Source organism: Dermatophagoides farinae, chromosome 8 (assembly GCF_024713945.1).
Source record: "Dermatophagoides farinae isolate YC_2012a chromosome 8, ASM2471394v1, whole genome shotgun sequence".
NCBI classification, from domain to species: Eukaryota; Metazoa; Arthropoda; class Arachnida; order Sarcoptiformes; family Pyroglyphidae; genus Dermatophagoides; species Dermatophagoides farinae.
The window spans coordinates 304,653-328,301 of record NC_134684.1 but is presented as its reverse complement, the minus strand read 5'-3'; the positions used below and the strand labels follow the sequence as shown (position 1 = coordinate 328,301).

Sequence of the window (23,649 nt, the reverse complement as noted above, 5' to 3'; positions counted from 1 at the left end):
GTTTCCATATTGATCTTTTCTTTTTTTCTTTTTTGGAAGTACATTATTATTGTTGTTTTCGGCTGGTTGTTCTTATCATCGTTGTGTACTACTGTTAGTTGAAATCTATCTATCTTTTTCATTGTAAAAAAAACTTGTGACTTTGGCGCGAATTTTCTTTTTCTCGTTTCGTTTCGTTTCGTTTCGTTTTTTTTCATAGTCTTCTCCGTCGAATTGTTTTTTTCCTGTTTTCATGTTATGTTTTTTTTTCTCTCTCGTTTCCTATTTGGCCTGTTGTTGTTCTTGGCCATGTTATTGATTTTTCTTGTCTTTTGACTTTATTAATTTGCTTTCTCTATTTTTTTTTGTTCCTGGATCGCTACTGATGCAGATACTGTCTGTGTGTGTGTGTATGTTCCAGTGAAACAGAAAAAAAAACGACCGACCGATTGATTGACTTGTTGTTGTTGTTGCTGTTGTGAAAAGTAAAAGAACCCCAATCTCAATGAATATAATGAGTGTGGATCTTTTTTTTTCTTGAAACTTAACATACGGTGTACTATGGTGGTGGTATACCCGATCATATTCGAAAAAAAAATTTCCGATTCTCGGTTCGATTCTCTTTCAATTTCACTCTCAATTAGGCCTTGTCTTTGTATGTGTGTGTGTGTTTCGTTTATTTTTTTTTCTACATTTAAAATTCTATCGACTGTTGCCCGATTTCTATTTTCAATGTAAATTTTTATTATATTGAAACTAAAACCCGAGGGGGTGACAGAAGACATGTTGTTATAAGACCAAAATAATCGATACTTTATTATTATTGTTCTATCGATCGAATATATGGGTTATGAATTTCTTCATTTAATGTCTCTGATTTATTCTTTCACAATCACTTTATTATCCATAGATAATAGTGTGTGTATATGAGTATAAAACGACGATCGTGATTGCCCAATTTCTTTTATTTTTTTTTTGGTTATTAAAAATTGGTGAAATTTTTTTTCGAAAGTTATTTTGTACCTGTTCACTGTGTATTTCCATGTTTTTTTTTCAATGGCAAAAAAAAGTCGGATTCGGCCGATATTTTTGCCCCTATTGGGTTTTTAGTTGAAAATTTTTCATCATCATCGTTGAAACTTGTGCATTATGTGTTTTCATTTTTTGGTTTCTTGTTTTTTTTTCCGGAAAAAAATTCTTGTTTGTGGCACCAATTTTATTCTAGATTTCTTTACGACAATTTCTAGTTCTAATTAGAATTTTTTTCTCTTGTTTTGTACTACATTTGCAATGATGACTATGACTACGACTACAACTACGACGATCGAAATAATAAGAAAAACCAATTTGCCCGAAATGTTTGCTCCGTTTTCGTTTTTCTAGTTTATAATAATGATGACATAGACACACGGACGCCATTTTATACCCATGATGATGATGATGAATAAAACAAGCAATTCTATCGTAGGATTCTTGTGTGCTCAAACACAACTACGAATCACAGAGATTCTTTTTTTTCTTTGATACCCCTTTCTCTCTCAATTATTCAAGTCTGAATGTCTGTGATTTTATTTATTCATTTAATTTTCATTCGTTGGTTCATGGCTATATCAGCATCAGTATTTTGACTTTGTTTTCCCACATTTAAATATCTGAATCTAATTCATGGCCATTCAATTTTTCTTTCAATTTTATTTGCTACTACGTTTTTCCTTTTTTTTGCTTTCTAAACCATTTAGATTTTGAATTATTTATTAGCGAAAAAAATTCTACCCGTTTCTTTTTTTTCATTCATTTACATTTTACCCTCTGTTGCCAATGTTGTTGTTGTTTCTTCGATTCCTTAGGTATTTTGGATGTTTTTTTTCTACTGGATCTGGTTTAGTTTACTTTGGTATTTATGTTTGCTTCAATGATACACGGATAATGGTTATTCGTAAAGTTTTTTTTTTATATGAAAAATAGTGGTGTGGTCCATTCGGTCGTCTATTTCAATGAATGACGCTTGTGGATAATGATGACAAGAGTGAAACTACTACTCTATGTAATACTTGGCAATTAGCTATCATCATCATCATCATCTCCATCATTCATTTCATTCATATATAGGCAAATGTCTTTATTTCATTCTCTCTGTTCAATCCTGTATGTGTGTAATGAATGTGAATACGCCAAGTACCACCACCATACAAAGCAATTATTCGGGCTAAACCACTTTTTTTCCATAGCCTTAGTCAAGAATAAAATAATATATTCATGTCAGTATTTAGCAACAAAAAAAAAGAATAAATGTGTGTATATGACGCCCATTTAGCTTGAAATGGAGAAAAAATTTCGTCAAAAAAACATACAAATTGATTGAGTATTTATAATAAAAAGGGCATATTGTGTGACTGCAAATCTGCGTATTGTTTGTTTGTTTGTTTTTTTTTCGTCCTCTCAATATACTGTCAATCGTCGAGTACAATTCTAATTCCCGTACAATTATTTCGGACTGCTGCTGTGTTAATGACCGTCGGGTTTTCTCTTTCTTTTCTTTCTTCTGATTAACCTCGTATTTTTTTGGTGGGCGGAAGTTAAGCTTATGTTGCCATCATTAACCTAATCGTTGTACTATCATAAAAAACAGTACACAACAAATGTAGTGTACTGTTTCAATGTCTTTATTTCCCAGTTTCTTTCCAGTTTGTTTTTTCCCCACCCCGGTTTCTCGGAGTTTTAATCAAGCTAACTAATTTGAATAATATTCAAATGACGATGCAAATAAATTCTATCTATCTCATTTCTCATTTAATCACTTCCCCATTTTACCATTCACATTCCTTGTGGCTTTCTTGATTTAAAACTTTGAACGCAAATGAATGAATCTCGGCATTTTATTCAAAAAAAAGAAAAAAACGATATCACAAGAAGAAATTAGAAGAAACAAAGAAAAGCCAGAAAAATCTATAGATTTCAATTTGAATTCGGAAACGATCGTAATACGTAACAGAAAATTTATAGAGCCAATAGAATCTAAATTCACTAGGGAATCACTGTGTGTATCGATTAGGCATTTTACCATATTCTCCATCGTTTTCATTGTTTCTAATGTAGTATTTCATTTACTCATTATTCTCCAAAACAATCTTCCGATTCCTAAATTCTTTTTTTTTCGTTGATTCAACAACAACACTAATATGTGTGTGTGTGTGTATGTGTATATATGTGATCCGATTTGGATTCAATGGAATAGTAATAATAATCTTGGCTGCATGTGTGTGATTCGTTTTTTTCTCATTTTTTTCTTTTATTGAAATACTTCATTATTTCATTAGTCTTTCGGCAAAATAATGTCGTCGTCTCTAATTGATTTATATCGTTTATTTTAATAAAACAAACGATATTGATGATGAGATTGGCGACAAAACGAAAAAAAATTTTTTTTTCGTACGTTATGATTTTTTTTCCGAGATTCGGTCGTCTTTCCAATTGATTTGAATTTTTTTTTTCATTCGAGAAAATTGATTTTTTTTTCGCCATTCGGTAGATTACAAAATTATTGGATTTATGAATGAAAAAAAATGATTATGAATATTCAAAAAAAAGATGCAAATTTTTTTTCGCATATATAACCATTAAGTTTGTTGTTGTTTTTGAAATATTTATGTTCTTTTTATCCATTCACGATAATGATGATTATTATTATTGGCCATAGAATACGTGTCTTTTACTTTGATGGTTGTTTTTTTTCAAATTCAATCATCTTCATCTGCATCTGAATTGAGAATTCAATTTTTAAAATTACAAAAAAAAAATGTAATGGCAAATATGAAAAACTTGGCCATCCACGATAAACCAAAGTTTTCTTTTTTTGTTCATGAAAGAAATTTATCAATCATCATCGATTAGGATGTTGTTGATGACGATGATGATGATGGTCTCTGTTTTTGATCCATTTATTCAATCACCTAAAAATTCTGAAGAAAAAAAAACTTTACCCGATTTATGATGATGATGATGATTGGTGATAATAATAAAATCCCAAAGTTCTACATAATTTTTCATTTTATTTTATTTAATGTCATGCTTTATGTGTGTGCGTGTGTTTGTTTGTTTTTGTGTTTTTCTACAAGTTTTAACTTTACATTTGGGAATTATACAACTTTGGTTCTCTCTAAACAAAACAAGAAAAACAAAAACATTGTTTTTTTCTCCATCCTATTTCTGTTTCTTTGTAACGAAAAGAACAAAAAAAAATTCAACTCGATGATGGCCAATCCGATTAATAACAACAATGATGGCAACAAGCGAACATTAAAAACAAAACAACAACAACGAAAAAAAACGCGCGCGTGAGTTTTGTTGCTGTTGTTGTTGTTGTTGTTGCCAGATATATAAAGAATTAAAATCGTCCTACGAAATTCTTGAAATTTGAAAATTTTTTTCTCGAAACGATTTTGATGATGATGAAATGAAATTTTATTTTAAAACAATTTGTCTTGCCTAAGTCATTCATTGTGTTCATTCCATCCAAACATCCATCCATACATCCATCTTGTAGCGTAATAAGTCGTAAGAAGATTAACGCAAACAACATACTAAATGCATGTTAAAACAAAACGAAATGAAAACTCTACTGCTGTTGCTGCTGCTGATTCTGATGAAAGGGCATAACAGAAAAAAAAACTTTTTTTTTGTTTTGTTTTTCCGAAAAAAAAATATCCAAAGGCGTCATTTTTCTATCCATTTGTTGTTTTTGGCCTTGTGTTTGCTTGCATTTTTTTTCTCTCTCTCTCTCTCTCTATGTGTGTGTGTGTGTATGTTTATCTGATGTGTTTGTTTGATGTCAAAGTATCGATGAACCATATGAATTTTTTTTTCTTTGTTGCCCATTTCGTTGCTACCAAAAACTTTTATATTTGTTCCAAAACAAATGTCACATACACCAAATTGTACGTTTTGGGTGTGTGTGGCCACAAATTAATCCCAATGAATTGTGAAAAGCTAAATAAATAAATGAATGAATGAATGAATGAATTCATCAGATTCAGATTTCCACATCATCAAACGACATTTGTCTTATCTTCGCTGCTGATGCTGCTGCTGTGTTGCTCATATAGAATATAAAAACAAAAAAAAAAGAATTGAAATTCCCGGAACTTTTATCACGCTTCCATTATTTAGTGAACATTTCGGCCCTTGTGTATGTGTGTGTGTGTGTGTGTGTGATATCCGCCATTGCCGGTTTTATAGATGATGATGATGATGAACTTGGAAATTGTCGTTTAGTAACATATTTTTTTTCTTCTGGTTATTCCCGGGAACCTATTCACAAACAATGCTATAGGAAAAGTGTTGAGTTTAAGCAAAAAGAAAAAAAATAGAAAAAAAATCGGGCAACCAAGTCAATCGAACCGAATCACCGAAATGTGGTGGAATCATTTTCGTTATTATTGGTCAAATGGTCGATTATTATGTAATAATAATGGAATTTTCCTATATTCTCATTTTCATTTCTATCTCGGTCCGTTTTTCTATTTTTTTTTTCTTTTCGTTGAATATAATGGCCATTTATCTAGAGAGAGAGAGAGAGAGAGAAAATGTTCAACACCACCAACCACCGATCTAACCGCATTCGATTCAATTCACTCCTTTTATGATTTTTCTTTACTCACTGATCTTATTTGCCATTTTGTTTCTTTTCTTTTCTTTCCATTCGTTCATTCATTTGAGCTCATTTTTTTGCGTCAACCGATAATTTATATATTTTGCTTGATTTCTTTATTCTTTCTTTTGTTTGTTCGTTTGTTTGTTGGACTCGAATCTCGAATTAAGAATAATGATGATGATGATGATGACGGTAGTTGTGGTTGTGTTTTGATAATTTTTTTTCTGGTTTGGTTTGTTTAATTCCAATATCTATTCATTCAAGAATAAAATGGTGGCTGACTTTGTGATTAGATGAGATTTTCAATTTCAATTTCTCAATTGAATTTTGTTCAAATAAAATTATCATAAATATGTAATTAATCAGGAACTAACTATGCAAGCCACACACAATGTGGTAACACACAACAAAATAGCAATCAATTTCTCTTTTTTGGATTTAGTATCGACCCCAATCGATTATGTGACAATTGACAATTAATTATATTCCACATAAATGGCCACAACCAAAACAGAATATATTCAAATGTCTGGAATGTTTCGTGGGTCACCATCATTTTATTTCTTTCGATTCCATTCATTCCATTTGAATTTAATAGATGATGATTTTTGGGCAAAAACAAAACAATTTACATATTTGCCTGCCATCAACAACATTTTCTTCGACTCTTTTTTTTCGCGTTTGTCAACTCTCATATTATACATGATGATGATGATTGTTGATCCGTTGACAATCGTAGTGAATTGTCATCCAAAAAAATACCATAATGTGATGATGATTCAAACAAACCGAAAAAGCGAAAATGAAAACATTTTGAAAAGTCATTCACAAATGAATCGTATTGGAATGTGTGTATGGCCTGCTGCTGTTTTTGCTGCTCATACACCATCACTTTTAATTATAATCGTTTTTTGTTTTGTTTTGTTTTCTTCGATCTGTCTATCGATATTTATGTGATCTATTCGTTTTTGTTGAATTTGTTTGTATATGCCAAAACCGATGCTGATGATGATGATGATTTTCTTTTTCTCTTTGATTTCGATCGGCTTACTAGCTAGCAATAGCTAGAATCGAACGCCCGGCATTTTTAGATGATTCCGATTGATTTAATTAAATTGTTTGTTTGTTTGTGAGTCACTGTGAAATGTGACTTTTTGTCATTGCTGATGGTGATGGTGATGAAACAAAACAAAAAAAAAATCAAAATGTCATCACCAACCAACCAACGCCGCCTTCATCATGATCATGATCATTCTCGATTATTATTAACGCCTTTACACACACGCACACTGAACACATTGATGATGATCACTATTTTGTTTTTCTTCTTAATAGTTTTACAAGATTGATTCATCTGATACGGTGTGTGTGTCTGTGTGTCTGTGAATGATAACAAAATACCTTACATTTATATAGCTGGACATTGTCCATCTATCTATCTATCTATCATTAAAATTATGTGAATGAACAAAAAAATGATTTTAGCCATTATATGTGTGGTTGTGGTGTGGTAGCCACTGGTCATCATCATCACTGATTTAATGATTTTAGATATAAAGTTACTTGCACGTTAAAAATTTTATTTTTTACTTTTCTGGAAAATAAAAAATTTCTATTTCTTTTTTTCACAATATTTTCGACGATGACTTTGAAAAAAATGAGAAAAATTCGTTCTAGGCATCTAGGCTATAGCTAGCCAGCCAATTGTAACGACCAGGAAAAAAAACCGACAGCTAAATTGTTTTTTGATTTCTTTTATTTCGATTTTTTGTCGTTGTCGTTGTTGTTGTTGTTGTTGTCGACGGTGGTTGTGTGCTGTAAGATTCTACATTTTTGATACGAAAAATGTTCTTTTTTTTCTGGAATTGTTTTCTTTTGTTGTTCACATCGGTCGGTCGTTTGTTTTGTTGTTGGATTTCATTTGTTTTTTTTCTGGCCATACATTCGAATGGTTTGAGTTTTTTTCCATCTTTTGGTCCGATTATGGTCGACTTGTCTTGTTTTGTTTTTTTTTTATTTTATTTTGTTACCGTTTTCGTCCATAAGCTAATAATATGGCGATTTGGCAAATTTTTTTTCGATTCTGTGATTTATTTATCTGTTTTTTTTTGTTTTGTTTTGGCCACAATGAAGGCGATTCGATAATGAATATTCTCGATGGTTTGGAATCTACGAATTTTTCTGTATCCGGTTGGATTGTTCAATTTTTCGATTTTTTTTTTGTTGCACAACATGGCTGCTGCTGGTCGATGTTGCTGTTGTTGTTGTTGTTGATGAGGATGTTAATGTTGCCAAACTACTTGCATTCTTGTTCGTCGTCGTTTTAACTCGTTCCATTTCGTTTCATTTTTTTTGTTTTTACAATTCTTAGTTAGTTTCATTATCGATCCAAATATTTTGGATGATATTTTACATTCCAAAAGCAAACATATGCATCCATTTATGCCCGATTTCGAGATGATAGATTTGTTTGTTTTTTCATTTTCTCGCTTTCTATCTTTGAACAAATCAACGATGAAAATTTAATTTAATCAATAAAAAAAACAAATCAAATCAAACAGAAAAAAATGGTTCCATGGTCAATGAAATTGAGATTTTTTTGACGATTTTGAGATTCGAGAAAACCCCGAGAGAGAGTAAGAGAGAATGAAACCGTGAATCTTCTGAATTCTTCATCTCGATACGGTTATTATTCGGCGACACGTTCGCCAACTCGATATATATGTGTGTGTGTGTGTATCGTTTTTGGCCATTGGCCATAAAGTGATGATGATAAGTGGTGTCACTGAAAATCACCATATTTTATCTCTCCATGCACTCGCTCATTGACTAACTATTTTTCCTTGACTAGTCAGTAAAAAATAAGAAATATTTGCCAACCCAAAATACCAAAATATGACATATGACAATCAATATTGAATAAAACGATGGTGATCTCTGTCTGTGTGTGTGTGTGTGGTTTCTTTTGGCCATTTTTCTTTGTTATTTGTTGTCATGGTCGGATTGTTGTTGTTGTTGTTGTCCAGAAATGAAAATGAAAAAAAAAATTCTACACACACAATGCAATGCTGTTTGATTCAAGTCAAGTGTAAATATTATTAATGAAAATTTTTCTGTATTTCGCATTCGGTTTCGGAATACGAATCCTATTGGAATAGGAAAAAAAACATTTTTTTTCATTCTTCTTTGAACGGCTAAATTCACATGTACAATAGAACGACGATATACCGCACGGGTTTTTTTCCTGTTGATGAAAAAAGAATGAAAATTGAAAAAAACCTTTACAGATCATTGCTAAATATTATGATGATGATGATGGTGTATGGTTTGAATCGGCCATAACCAAACGGTCTACTGCTTTGTCGTGCTTTGTCATTCACATCCAATACTCTTAGCTATCAATAATTAATACATCTCTATCCAATGAATGTGAGTGGTTCACAAACTAACCAAAAAGTCAACCATTCAGCGAACAATGAATGCCGCTGCTGGAATACTAAAATTTAATTTTTCTTCATGTTTTTTTTGTTCGGAAAATTCATTCATTTATCCATCGAATCAACGAACATCAATTCATCAGACAATTGTGTTTTATAGCCTGTTTTTTCATCATTATCATTGTGGCGATGATGATGATAATGATAATGATGATTTGCCACCATACAGGAATTGATTGCTCTCACGAGTGTTATATAACAACAGCATCCCTTTTCATTTTCTTCATTTTTGTTTTCTTTTGACAGCAAAAATACGGCGCGCAGGGGCTGGTGGTAGATGGCTTGATGATGATTTGACATAATTGTTACTACCACCATTAGACAACATGTCTTTTTGATATTTTTATTATTATTTCATAAACGCCAAAAAAGTCTCTTTTTTTTGAAAGATCCAAACCTCTGGAATATCATGTCAAAAAAAAGAAAGAAAAAAGAATGTGCAATTCATTCTGTCTGTGTTTTTGTTTCGTTTCGTTTGGTTTTCATTTTTATTTTTGTTGACGTAAGCCACAAAAATATGTGTGACAACAACAACAAAACTAAACATTGCAAATTATTTCTGATCTTCATCATCATCATTGTGTTGATGATCGAGATGATGATGTGATGAAAAATTGGCAATTTTTTTTCTTTTTCTTTCTCTCTTTGACTCGTTGGTATCAAAAAAAAAAATTCAACATTCAGCGATTCTCAAAGCTCTTCACATATGCTTTTCTTTAATTCTTATTTTTGGCTGATAGAATCATCCAAAAAAATGATTCTGATTCAAACTCGAATATCATATCATCAGCCAATGGAAAATCTGTCTCCTATTCATGTGAAACAAAGTTTAATAATCACGATGATAATTTTATCATTTTAAATTAAATGACCAAAAAAAAAAAATTAATGGAAAGATTTATTTCATTATAAATTCATGTATTCGTGCACAATATGAATAAATTGTAAAAGAATCCAAAATTATCATACACACAGAAACCGGAAAAAAACTTTTAATGAATGTGAAAATGGCCAGTGATTCTGGATGATGATTCTGTTATCCTTGCTTGTGATGTCGATATCCATATTCATTTATTCAAGTAGCCGTTTATAAATATGTCTACGGGGAGACAAATGAAACAAAAAGGGTAAACTAAAACTAAAACTGAATTGGCGAATGTTGAGCATTGGAAAAAAAGTTCACAAAATGATATTAAAAAGTTTTCTGTCTTTCGAATGAAAACATTTCATTTTTTGAAACTCACACACGCACACATTGTTCGATTTTTAATTCAATTCAATGTGAAAAAATTTCAAAACCGATTTGTTTCACTTGTTTGTTTGTTTGTTGTGGAAAAAAAGATGAATTTTTCTCTTTCTTTCCAGAAGAAATTTCAAGTTTTCTTCCACTATTTCTGTGTTTGTTTTGATTCATTATCCACTTTTGTGGAAAAAAAGATGTTCACCAAATGAAAAAAAAACAATGAAATTGAGAATCGAAAAAAAAGTAAAATTCAACGACGGGGGCATTTATCAACAGAATTTTTTTTTTTTTTTTTTGATAATTTCTCAATGAAAGTCAGTAGTTAGTTACAGATTTTTCTCTTTGAATTCTGTTTGTGTGTGTGCGTGTGCTGAAACTTTGCAATGGATCTGTCGGGCGGTCGTGTGTGTTCAAAATGATAAGACTTTCTCAAAGATTGAAGCCTGAATATGATGATGATGATTGTTTAGTCCCTAAATTTTTTTAAGCTTTTTGAAACAAAAAAAAAACGATGAACCAACAAGCCAAGCAGTAGCAAACTTGGTATCCTTTAAAAACCCTCTCTGCAGTGCTGTTTGTTTGTGTGTAAGCTTATTATCATCAACTCTAGTATTTTGGGTTGATTTCACTGTTTTTCAAACGAACAAAAAAATCGAAACAAAAAAAGTATAGATATTTTTAACTTTTTTTCTCTCTTGTTATTGTTTTTGTTCACATTTCATCATCATCATCATACTCATAAACGTCATTATGAGTGAAGTTTTTGTTTTTTTTCCTGTCGAAAATGTTTGCTGATCATCATGATGATGTTGATGATACGTGAACCCCGAAAGTCATATTGATTACTGGCATATAACTGGAACAGAAAGCAAACATTTTTTTTTCATCGAAAAAAAGAATTGAAAAAAATTAATCAAAATTTTCTTTTTCTTTTTTTTCGATGAAAAATTCTGATTTTTTTTATTTCGGGAGAAAAAAAAATGAAATTCTTGATGACCGTAATAAAAATTCATTATATTTTTGCTGCTGCTGCTGCTGGTGGTGGCGGTGGTTGTAGTTGGTTAGGTAACATCATCATTATCATCATCATAGAATATATCGATTTTGATTAACCAAGATATTAATGTAACAGTCAGAAGAAATATTCAGGAAACAGAAAAAAAACCAACACCACCACCAGCATCAGCAGGATTCTGTTATCATTACCATTATTAATACGACCTTTTTAGGCTTTAGGGGCCAAAGAGAAAAAAAATGTCTTGTCTTGTTTCCACATATTTATTCACATTATGTGGTATTATCTATTTTTAGTTTTCCATGATGGTGGTGGTAGAGGTGGTGGTGGTGGTGATTGATCATCATCATCATATTGTTCTCAATGTTCCATATATGAATGAAATTAAATTAAATTAGCTACAAGATTATAATTTTTTTTCATTTTCATTTTCATTTTTTTCAATTTTTTTTTGTCGAAAATATCTGATAAAATTGTACATGGTACATCAAATATGCTAAGCAACGATATGATCATTGTTATGCCATCTTGTATGTGAATGGTCCCAGTTCTTTGACTTATCTTTTTTTTTGATTCCTTTTTTACAAGGAATTCACTTTTGTTGATTTTCATTCTTTTGTTCCACACTGTTGGAAAATCAGGAATCTCTGGCTCATGATATAAAAAAGGGGGCTGAAATTAATTAAATTTCTTTGAAAGAAAAAAATAGGAACTAAGCAAACTCTTTGCGCTTACGAAAACAAAATGATTAAACCGAAATTTTTTTTTTCAAAAATGACAGCAAGTAATATTTTTGACTTTCATTGTATGCTGATGTGTTTTAGTGTTACAAGTAGAAATCTGAAACTTTTTTTTCTATATTTCAAATTTATTCTTGTTTAGCTGTTTTGGTGATAAAAGTTTTTGTTCCAATCGGTTCCGATTGAGAAATGGGTGATAGAGAATTGTTCGTGGTGGGTAGATGTGGTGTAGACCACCGGGTATTTTGTTGCTACTACTGGAATCTAAATTGTTGCCCTAAAGCTTCATTTTCATTCATTTTTCATGGTAATAATAATCACATGATGATGATCATTATAATTCATAAGGGCAAAATTTTTTTTTTTATTTTAGAAAAAGTTTTTTTTCCATTTTTTTTTTTTTTTTTGAAATGATGATGATGCTATGTTATACTTTACTTATGGCTGTGTTTGTGTTTGTGTGTGAATGAATGAATGAGTGTGCTAATGACATATTGTTTATCCTATTATTACTATATCTGAATCATAATGTTGTGATGTCGAACACATGTTGCCATTTTATTCTGTTCTGGATTCTGAAGAAGAAGAAAAGGAAGAAGGGTGTTTAGAATTTTGTTGTTGTTGTTGTTTTTTTTTATTGTTGATGATGGCAATCAATATTGAAAATGACATTGATTATATTGATTTTATGATGAAACTTGATATTTTTTTTTACTGCAAAAAATGAATATGACTTGTACAATTTTTTTTCATCTTTCTTTTGTCTTCATATATAGGGATTTATAACCGATTTTTTTTTTTGATGCTGACATTCGAGAATATGATGATCATGATGATGATCATTTCACACGAAAGATACAACAACAACAACAAGATTAGAATTCTATATTCTCACACAAACGATATATATCTTTTATGAATGAATGTATCGAATGTATTGAGTTACATTCACATGACAATGCAAAAATTCTTTGTCCTGAAAAAGGATATTTTAATGGTTCCATATTTATAAGTGACTTGAATTTGATGATTGATGATGATGATGATGATGCATCAGGCCGTTAATATACAATACCTATTTGTCTATGGTGGTCTATCTATCACTATTAGCGGAAAAGAAAAAGCAAGATTTTTTTTTCTTATTGTTCTTTGTGTGTGTGTGTGTGTTAATCCACATATATGATAATATTCACGCTATATCCTCTCCCCCATAACATCATCTTTTTTCTCGTATGATTAGATTCTACAAAAAAAAAGAATAACCCGGCTGTTCTCTGATGTTGATTCTACTACTTCCACTACTACTACATCAATTCTGTCAGTGAATGTAATGACGACGATTCATTTGAATATGGAGATCCATCCATTCCAATTTCCAATGAAAAGAAAAGAACAATGCAAATAGAAAATTTTCGTACATGATCCATTGAATTCGTTTGGGTTTTCCGTTTTTATTTTTTTTTTGGAAAACTGGTCTGATTCTTTGGAAAACAAAAACAAAACAAAAAAAAAATACACACTGTTGAACTATGTTTGTGTGTGTAATATTCATGACAGCTGGCGTCATACACACATATATTTTGACAATATAAAGAATATTCACTTCTGTTCTTAGATTATCATCATCGTTATCAATGAATTTGAATTGAATTAACTTTATATATGGCTGACTGCTGCTATATGTTAAATGATCCATCATCATCATAATCAACAACAACACGTAATGATTATGGTGTGTGTGTGTGTAAGTCAATATAACACTCTTTTTTTTGTTACCTTTTTTCAAAGCAGTTAACTAGCCCATTGCTTTAGCTCACCATACCAGCTTGACCACCTCCATCAACTAGCCAACCAAATGGTCGTATCCACAAAGTAAATTGTTTTTGTTTTTTTTTATTTTTTCTTTTTTGGTCACTTGCCTGAATCAACAACAATCGTTATTATTATTTTTTTTTTTTGGCAGTTGGGGTATCAGATCCATCAACACACACACACACACGTTCATTATATTGCTTCAGCACATTTAATGTTTCGTCGTGATGATAATGATGATGATGATGGTGATAATAATGGTGATCATCATCATCATCATCATCGTAATGCTTTACGACCCTTGGTTTTTTGCTTGATCCAAAACCAAATAAATAAATAAATAAATAAAATGTAACAAGCGAAAGAGAAAGAAAAAAACAACAACAATCATTTGACACCTGGACCATATTCCTAATTTTTATTTTTGTAATTTCTGAATTTGATGATGATGATGTGTTTGTGGTGTGTGTGCGTTTATCGATTGTATTCTTTTTTTTTTCTCAATCAATTTTTTGATTGATTGATAATAACGATGATTAGATTACACACACACACTTACACATGATGACTATCTAATTTAGTAGTAGTGGATATCTCTCTCCATCAATTATCAATTGGTCATCTAATTAGTTGTATGCTGTGGCCATAATTGACAATTTAGAATATTGTTACGTGGCGAGAAATTCATTAATTGACCAATTGATGATTATTTGGTCAACATATAGCATGTGTGTGTGTGTGAGTGCGGGTATCGTAAGTGGTTTTTGTGTGTATAAATAGATCAATAATATGAAAAAAAGTAAGTTCTCGTGTGGTGGTGATTTTCATGGTTTTAATGGTGGTGAACCAACAAAAAAAAAGTTTTTTTTGTTATTTATTTTCACACTTTTTTTTGCCTGGTCATTTGACCGCACTTAATTTCCAATTTTATCCAGAGAAATGCTCGAAAGAAAGAGAAAAAAAACTATAACGATACTTGTGTCTGTGTGTGTATGTGTGTGATGCCAACGACTTTGTTTTTCTATGATCCATTTTGATTGCTATTTTTTTCGGACCTATTTCGAAAAAAATAGGAATTTTCGATCCAGAAAAACTTTTTTGCTTCTCTCACACACACACAGAATGGCAATTAACGAAAAGTGGCCATCATCATCAGTAGTAGACCTTTGAGTGTGTGTGTGTGTGCAGACGAAACAAAGCAAGAAAAACCAAAATTAATCTGATTTTCGGCCTCCTTTCGTTGATATTGGTGAATCTCCTTTTTTTATTTTGTGTAATTTGATCTTGAATACAAGCTTTTTGGCTTTAGTCAAAAAAAAAACTCGATTCGACGACAACAACAACAAGTTTTTTTTCAAATATATCGACCGCCGGACAATATCCAATTTCCTGGTCAATTTTTTTTTCTTCTTTTTTCATTGATTCTCAATGATGATTTTTTATTTCGTTTATTCGTCCAGCACCACCACCATCGCCACCGATTCATTCAATTGTCTGTCGTCTCCTATGTGTACATATATTATGTTTTTATTTTCAAAACATCGGAACTTGTATTGGATTTTTGGTTGTTGTTGTTGTTTTTCTTATAACCCAAAGTATATTTTTCAATTTTATTTTAACCATCCAGAAAATAAGTTTTGTGTAAGGATGGATGAGGGAGAGAGAGAGAAGGAAAACAATTCTTTTGAAATTTTGGCAGCTTAATACGCACACATACAAACACACAGGAAAGATTCATTCATTGTCATGTATTGTAATGTAATGTCTATCTATGATTATTAGGAAATGACAATTCCTTGTCGCGTTTTTATTTTGTTTGTTTGTCCAAATGTTGTTCTTGTTGTTGTTGTTGTTGTTGAAACTTGAATCCAAGAAAATCGAAAATGCTTTTTCTTTTTTTTTCCAAAAATCAAATGAATCAAACAACAACAACAAAAACAACAACAAGAATCGAATCAATTCTCATGCGAAAAATCACCAGAAACTACAGGAAATTGATTTCGTTTCTTTTTTTTTCTCGTTTGACTTTACAATATTTTCTAGTTTGGTTATCCTCTCCAATTGAGAATTGAGGAAACACGAAAAAAATACAAAACAAAAGAAATAACTTGGAAATTCAGGAGATTTTGTCGGTTTTTTTTGAATTTTGGTTTTTTAATTTTTCCAGTTTTCGTTTGTTTTGTTTTTTTCGAATGAATCAATTGTGCTGTGTTTTACTAGAAACAGCAGACAACATCAGTATCATGTCATTTGTGAACAACAAAAGATTTTTGTTTTTTTTTGAATTTGATGATTTTGAATTGGACATTTTCATCATGAAAAGTAATTTTTGATGATGATGATTATGATGACGGTGTCAGACCACTCACTAAATCCCTCAAATTTCGTCATCGTCATCATCATCACATCACGTTACGTTTTTCGACAAAAAAATTAATTTAATTTAATTTTAATTTTCTTTTTTCTTCGTGGTCCTCCCATTTTTCTTTAAACTCTATTACCTCTAGAGACAGTAATTGTGTATCTGCGTGTGTGTGTGATTTTGCATTTTTCTCACTCAAAATTTCCAAAAGATTTTCGTTTTTTTTTCTGGTAAAGTACTCCATTGTAAAAGTGCCATTTACTACATACACACACACACACAAATACATTTCTGACGCCCTGATTAATGCGTATGGGTGTAGTAGGTGGAAATTGCATTGGAACCACCACCGCTCAATTGAATGATGCGAGCAATTTTTTTGAAGAAAAAGAGAAAAAACACATCATCATCATCATCTTCATTCACTCACCATTCATTTATTCAGTTGAAGAATCCATTTATGCATAATCATCTCTCTCGTTCTCATTTTATATTTTTTTTGGTGATTCACAATGAAAAATAAAAGAAAATTTGTTTGTGTATGTAAGCTTGGCGGTGGTGATGGCGAGCACTTAACGGTGATGGCTGTGCTGGTAGATAATAATGACAAATAGTGTGCGTTTCTGTATTTTTCGTTCCTTAGACAGAGTTATTATTATTATTATTATCAATCTTGAAACAATTCTTTTGCTTTGGCTTCAATTTTTTTTTTAGAAACTAGATTATTATTTTTGATGAATAAACGTGTCCAAATTTAGCCGACAAAAAAAATATTTATATCAATCAAATCTAATGATGATAATGATCTAATAAAATCAAAGAAAAAACGAATGGCAGCATTACATTGGACAGATTTGTCAAATGATTCTCATTTTTTTTTCAATGAAACATTCTGTAATAGAATTTGTTATTTGTTTGAATTTGATTATTTGGGCTTTATAACTTGAGATCCATGCTGAAGTTCACATTCACATTCATTTTTTTCAGCTTGCTTGATGATGATGATGGTTTCGAGCCAAAAAAAAAAACTAATCACCTCATTTTTTTTTTATTTTTCATTTTCTTGTTTGTTACTCACACATTGAGTAAAATTGGGTAAAATTACCGGAACGTGACTATTGGCCTAATGTTTGTGTATACAGGATTCAATTATGTTTATGTGTCTCACACACAAATATATGACATCGCATGAATGGATGTGTACAAGATGAATTCAATGACACACACACACACACACCTACTAGTCAGTAAACAAGACAAAATTTCCATTTCTTATTATGAAGATTTGGTCGGACAAATCACTCAAATAATAAATTTATATTTTGGCCATTTTTATTCAGGTTTTCAGTGAACCAAAAAAAAAACACGTGTTTGTTATTCTCGCATTTTTTTTATTGGTTGTAATTCCAATTTGAATTGAACATTTGTATATGTCCCTATGTATATTGAATCTTTACGTTTCATGAAACAATCATGACTATAACTATAAAAAAAGTCTGCTTTCCATTGTTTGATACCGTTGTCGTCGTATATTATTGTCATATAGTCTCTCCATATAATAATCATCATCGTCATCGTAATATTATAATGAAAACGAAAACATATCGAATAAGCGAAAGAATTATTTTGCTGACCATTGCATTGTGTGCACGGAATTATTTTCTTTTTTTTCTTCTTCTTCTTCTTCGTCGTTCAACTTGACTTGGTACTGGTCGATTTCGAAAGATGCTTCGAATGCATTCTTATTTTTTTTCTCTTTGTCTCTCGTTGGTTATTCTTGTACGAATATTCCATTGTGTGTGTGTGTGCGTGCGGCAGTGTTCCATTTTTGTTTGCTACTACCCAATTTTTAAAATGCAACCAAATTGTTCCATAATATTGGATCATGGTTGAATTGAAACAACAGAATAAAACACATTTCAGTTTGGATCTAGAATCCGATCGGTTCACACACATATACACACACACACACCACTCGACATGTGCAACAACATTCTGAGCAAAAAAACAAAAGCAACAGCATCCACAACTTGTTTTGTCTAATCTTCAAAATTGATTATTTTCTGCATTTTTATTTGTTTGTTTGTCTGTGTGTATATGACAATAGAGAAGTCATTTTCAAAAAAAAAAAAAAAAATTTTTGTTTTGTCTTTGTTGTCTGGTGGAACAATAGAACAATGACCAACCGCTGATGAAGATGAGAGGTTGACCCTATCCTCATCATGAGCATTATGGATTGGACATGTAATTTTTTTTTCTTTTGTTTTGTTAAAATCGATCCATGTGTGAAATTTCCAACCATATTGTACACCATTCTATTCAAACCAGCTACATACATTTTGCTTGTTTTTACCGATTATAATTTGTTCTTCTTTTCATTCACATATGTTGTTTTGGTCGGTTTTTTTCCAATTGGATCATTGGTCATCAATGATGATCAAAGGTTTCTCCACCCATTTTATTGTTGACCAGACACACCCACACAATGTATTATTTATTATATCGCATTGATTAATTAACATTAACATTTGGAAATGTTTTTCGTTTGTTTGTAGAAAATTTCAAACATCATTTTCGCTAATCAATGACATTGACATGTGTGTGGAATCTGAATTTTTCAGTTTCGTTTATCAATTGTTTTTCATTATCGTCATCTAATCACATCATCATGCATTCAGACACACACACAACACATTGCACAAATGACGACTGTTTTTTTTTCGGGCAATATCACAACTATGAATGTGAAATGAATGGAGCCATTTCACATTCATTTTCATTTTCACTCGATTTAATCAAAACGAAACGAAACGAAAGAAAAAAAACTGCAATGGATCTAACAACAACAACAACAACTAAAAGTATCAAACGATCCAGAATATAGAGGAAAATAAAAAATTCTGACTACCATTAATGCTGATGCTTTTGATGTGTCTCAATTTTCATCATCATTTTCAGTTCCAGTCTGTGTGTGTGTGTATAACGCTGCATCGAACCGAATAATAACCAACTTTTTCATTCATTTATTCATTTTCAAAAATTTTCATCAGTCAAAGATTGTCCAACCGACCGACCGACCAAAACTATCGACATTGAAATGGAAAAAAAAATCATCTCGTTTTTTGTTGTTGTTTTTTTTGCAATGCAAATTTTTTTTTTTTTGATTTTTTCATTGGAACTTTTTCTCAACAACGACATTGACAATGACAACAACAACAATGATTGAATGAATGAATACTGATAATGAACATTTTTTTTTCTGATTAAGAAATTCACAATTCACTCAGTACGCAAACTCTGATTGTTTACACAAAACAAATTCCAATTTCATAGATTCATAATCACTGGAATTGAATTAAAATTTTTCTCCTTCCGGACAATTATTCAATTGCTAGTCATCATCATTTGTAGTACGATTTATTTATTTATTTTCTACTCCAATTATTCTAGTGATGAAATAGAGAGAGAGAGAGAGAAAAAAAAATCCGATTATTCTCATCGATTTTGTTGTTTCTGCCTCTATTTATTCTCGTTGTGTTTGTGCATTTGTCACAATCATTATTACCATTTTTTTTTAAATCAACACTCGCACACACACACTCACACACTATGATCAAATGTGATTTATTCTTGATAATAATGATGATGATGGCCAGGAAAACGATAATGATATGGAAAAAATGTCAACAACAACAACAAATTCGTCATATGATGGCGATGATATCCACTATTCATTTGATTATATTCTCGATGAATCTAATTCATTCTGTTCAAGGTAAGTTATATTCATTTTATATTGGATTTAATTCAATATTTATTCACATTATTTCATAAAGGGCCAAATTGTAATTTCATTTTTGTAAACTTCAATCATGAATAATCTCGTATTCGTATAATATAATAATATTCAGAAAAAAGATGCCATTTTTTCCATTTATAATGAAAACGGTTTTTTTCGTTTTCATTTTTCGTTTCTCTTCGGCATTGGCCCATCAATTTTCATTTGTTTTATCGCTCATTTGATTTAGGGTGAAAAAAACAAGCAGAAAAAGCAAACGAATGATTCAAACCTTTTTCAATGATTTTAGTTTAGTTTGAAAATTTTTTTTTATCTTTTAAATTAAAATTGAAAAAAATAGAATTCTTTTCATACACTTTTACACACATACATGTGTGCAACGAATCAAGAATAATGTTGTTGTTGCTAGTGTGACAACATTAAAAAGAATATTCTATTCTATTCCGTTCTTTTAATGACTTATGTGCTTTCCCGTCGAATTAAATGCGTGTCATTAGAATATTGAAAAAACGTCATATGAGTTTTTCTTTTCTTTTCAGGAATTGAAAATTTGAATCCGAATTTGGGAAAAAAAATTCGAAAATTTGACAATTGTTTGTGAGAGTGAAACAAAGATTGCTGCTGGTGGTAGTGATCCACGGCTACAACTGGCCATTAACATGTAACATACACTTTTGGCACATTTATTCTAAAACATTAGATCCTGGCCATTCTGGATTTTGAATGGTGGTTCGTGTATTGTGTGTGTGTGTTTTTGTTGTGAAATAAATAAATAAAGATTATTTCGTTTCACATTTTCAGTCTATAGAATCCTCCTATTGAGATAGATGCATACATGTGTAACCAAATCATCATATATTGACAATATATGAAAGAATGAAACAGAGAAAAACGATTTTAATTTTAAATTGAAGAAATGGCTTTTTCTTCAGCTGCTGCTGTTGCTGTTGTTGTTGTTTGAAATTGTTATTGTTTTTTTTTTTTTTTTTTTTTTTTTTTGCTAAAAACCATTTTCCATTTCGGGTTTTATCTTTCTTGCTTTTTTTTCGTTATCACAAAAAAAGCTCGATATGCTTTTTGAATATTTCTTCCTTTTTCTTTGTTTTGTAGTGTGTGAGTTGTGATCAGCGCAAAAAACTTGTGGGTTATCTCCAAAGGTGTTGTTGATGGAAATTGGAAAGTGAAAACTGATTTAAATGGATGAGGTTTTTGTCGCAGGAATTTTTTTTTGTTTTTATTATTATGATCATCATTGATATGATGATGATGATAATATTATCTGTGTGTGTGTGTATTATAATGATGATGATGATGGTGATTGTATATAAATTGACTCAATTTCTTTCTCGTTCATTCGTTTTTCCCATTATATTGGTGGTGCTCTTCATCACTTTTTATTTATGGTTTAAAAGTGGTGGTGCTTAAAAAGAAGTATATTTATGATGATTGTTATCGGTTAGTTTTGGATTTTTTTCTGGTTTTTAAGTAGAATTTTGCTGCAAAATAATGACAAAATAATTTACGTATGCGTACTACGTATACGTGCAAATCATTGTTCTTGATATCTTCATTTTGTTGTTGTTGTTGATAATTTTGCTGATGATTTGAAAAATCTAAAATCCACATTTCTGAATGTCACACACACAAACAGAGAGACTACTTGGCTTTTCAAGCTTTTTGTAGAGAAAAAAAAACAAATGCAAACAATGTTAAAAAATCCATTTAGAAGAGAAAAAAAAGACATTTTTGTTGTCGTTGTTATATTAGATTTATTATTTTTTTCACATCTTAAATTCCCATAAAAAATGGATCAATTAGCTTATGACAACAACAAAAACGATGATGATGATCTTGTTGTGTGTGTGTGTGTAAAGTAAACATTTATTCATGAACATCATCAAATAGTTGTTGTTGTTGTCGTTGTTGATGATGATATGGATCACTTTGGATTTTTGGATTGTTTGCTGCTTCAATGATCCACAATTGAATCCATCTGTATATAAGAAGTGTGTGTGTGTCTGTGTATTTGTGGACAAACTTTACATTGAAAAAAACATACAATGTTTGACTAGCATTATAAACACACACACACACACACAATTGAAGTCATCAAAATGATGATGATGATGAATAGAAAAAGATTTTGGTCGACCAAATTGACTTTTCAAGAGATATGAAGAGAGCTTATTCCATGTAAACAATTGATTGTTTCAAACATTTTTTTTTGTGTGTCGATGATGGACACTTACTTCTGTGTTTTGATTCCATGATATACAATAGCGAGAGATTCTAAATTGACTACTTACTGGGTTTTTTTCGTCTTCTTTTTCTTCTTCTGATGATGATGATATTTTATTCTTTCTCTCTCTCTCCTCTCATCTCTCCAAAAGCCCTGCACAGAACACAAAAAACGAAAACTTTTACAATTCATAGACAATCAGAAATCAATTTCGCTTCTGTTGTTGTTGTTGATGATGATGATGATAATGGTGCAAAAAAAGCTACTGATGATGATGCCACCAGCCAGAGAAAAAAAAAACAATAATAAAACACATATCAACCAACAGAATAAGAAATGGAAAAAAAGTTACGTTCTTTTACTTTGATATTTTTATCAACAAACAACAACACAAGTTGTATTCATCGACACTCGTCTAGAATATATACAAGAAAGAGAAAAAACTTTAATCGAAAGTAAAAGTAAAGGATCCAAAAATGAATCATATCGTTCGATTGAATCACTTCTGGCAGTTTCATCATTATGAAAAAAAGTTGTTGGCTTGATTTTATTTCAATTAATCACTTAGCCATTTTATTTTTTGGATCGATTCTTTCGACTGAAAAAAATAGAAAAGAAACGGGTCAAAGTAAAAAGGTTCAATTCCTTGATTTTCCTTATGGTGTGTGTATGTGTTTTTTATGATTAATGAACAAAAACAAAAGCCAACGCGACACGTACAGAAACACAATGTGTGTTTGGTCATTATGATGATGATCATCATCATTTTTGTTTTCTCTAATTTTTTCTTCTACACACATAGGTTTATCGGATGTACGAGTGGTTGCGTTAAATGTACCAAGTCAAGTACGAAAAGGATCCGAAGTTGAATTATCATGTCTTTATGATTTAGGCGGTGGTAATGCATCATTGTATTCACTTAAATGGTTCTATCGTGCAAATGATACTGATTTGGATGAACAAGAATTTTTTCGTTACACTCCTACAATTAAACCATATAAACAATTCTTCCCGTTGGATGGTGTTAATGTTAATGTAAATATTATTGGATTTTTTTGTTTGTTTGTCTGTTGTTTTGCATGTAATTTGTTTATTTTTTCAGGTAAATAAATCTGAAGGCGGTCGTGTTGTGATTACAGAAACGAACAAAAAAACTACCGGCAATTATAAATGCGAAATATCCGTTGAAGGTACATTTCAAACGGTTGCCGCTGAAAAATCAATGATTGTTATGGGTAAGTTTGATGTCATTTTTTTCCATCTATTCATTTTTCAATCAACCAATCAATCAATCGAGAGATCACATCACAATT

General features: G+C 30.9%; 1 protein-coding gene across 6 annotated transcripts in view; it reads left to right on the top strand.

The window, feature by feature from the left end:
- LOC124496156 (uncharacterized) overlaps nucleotides 1-23,649 on the top strand; it is a 43,873-nt gene that overhangs the window by 19,759 nt on the left and 465 nt on the right. The window contains exons 1-4 of one of the 6 annotated variants that reach the window (XM_075733265.1): nucleotides 4,517-4,533; nucleotides 18,854-20,073; nucleotides 23,139-23,371; nucleotides 23,439-23,571. In XM_075733265.1, coding sequence (XP_075589380.1) covers nucleotides 19,908-20,073; nucleotides 23,139-23,371; nucleotides 23,439-23,571 — 532 coding nt within the window. In that variant the 5' untranslated portion in view covers nucleotides 4,517-4,533; nucleotides 18,854-19,907. Of the gene's footprint in view, nucleotides 1-4,516; nucleotides 4,534-15,243; nucleotides 15,447-18,216; nucleotides 20,074-23,138; nucleotides 23,372-23,438; nucleotides 23,572-23,649 lie in introns of those variants that run through there. The other 5 variants (XM_075733267.1, XM_075733266.1, XM_075733263.1 and 2 more) reach the window with 5 other exon arrangements.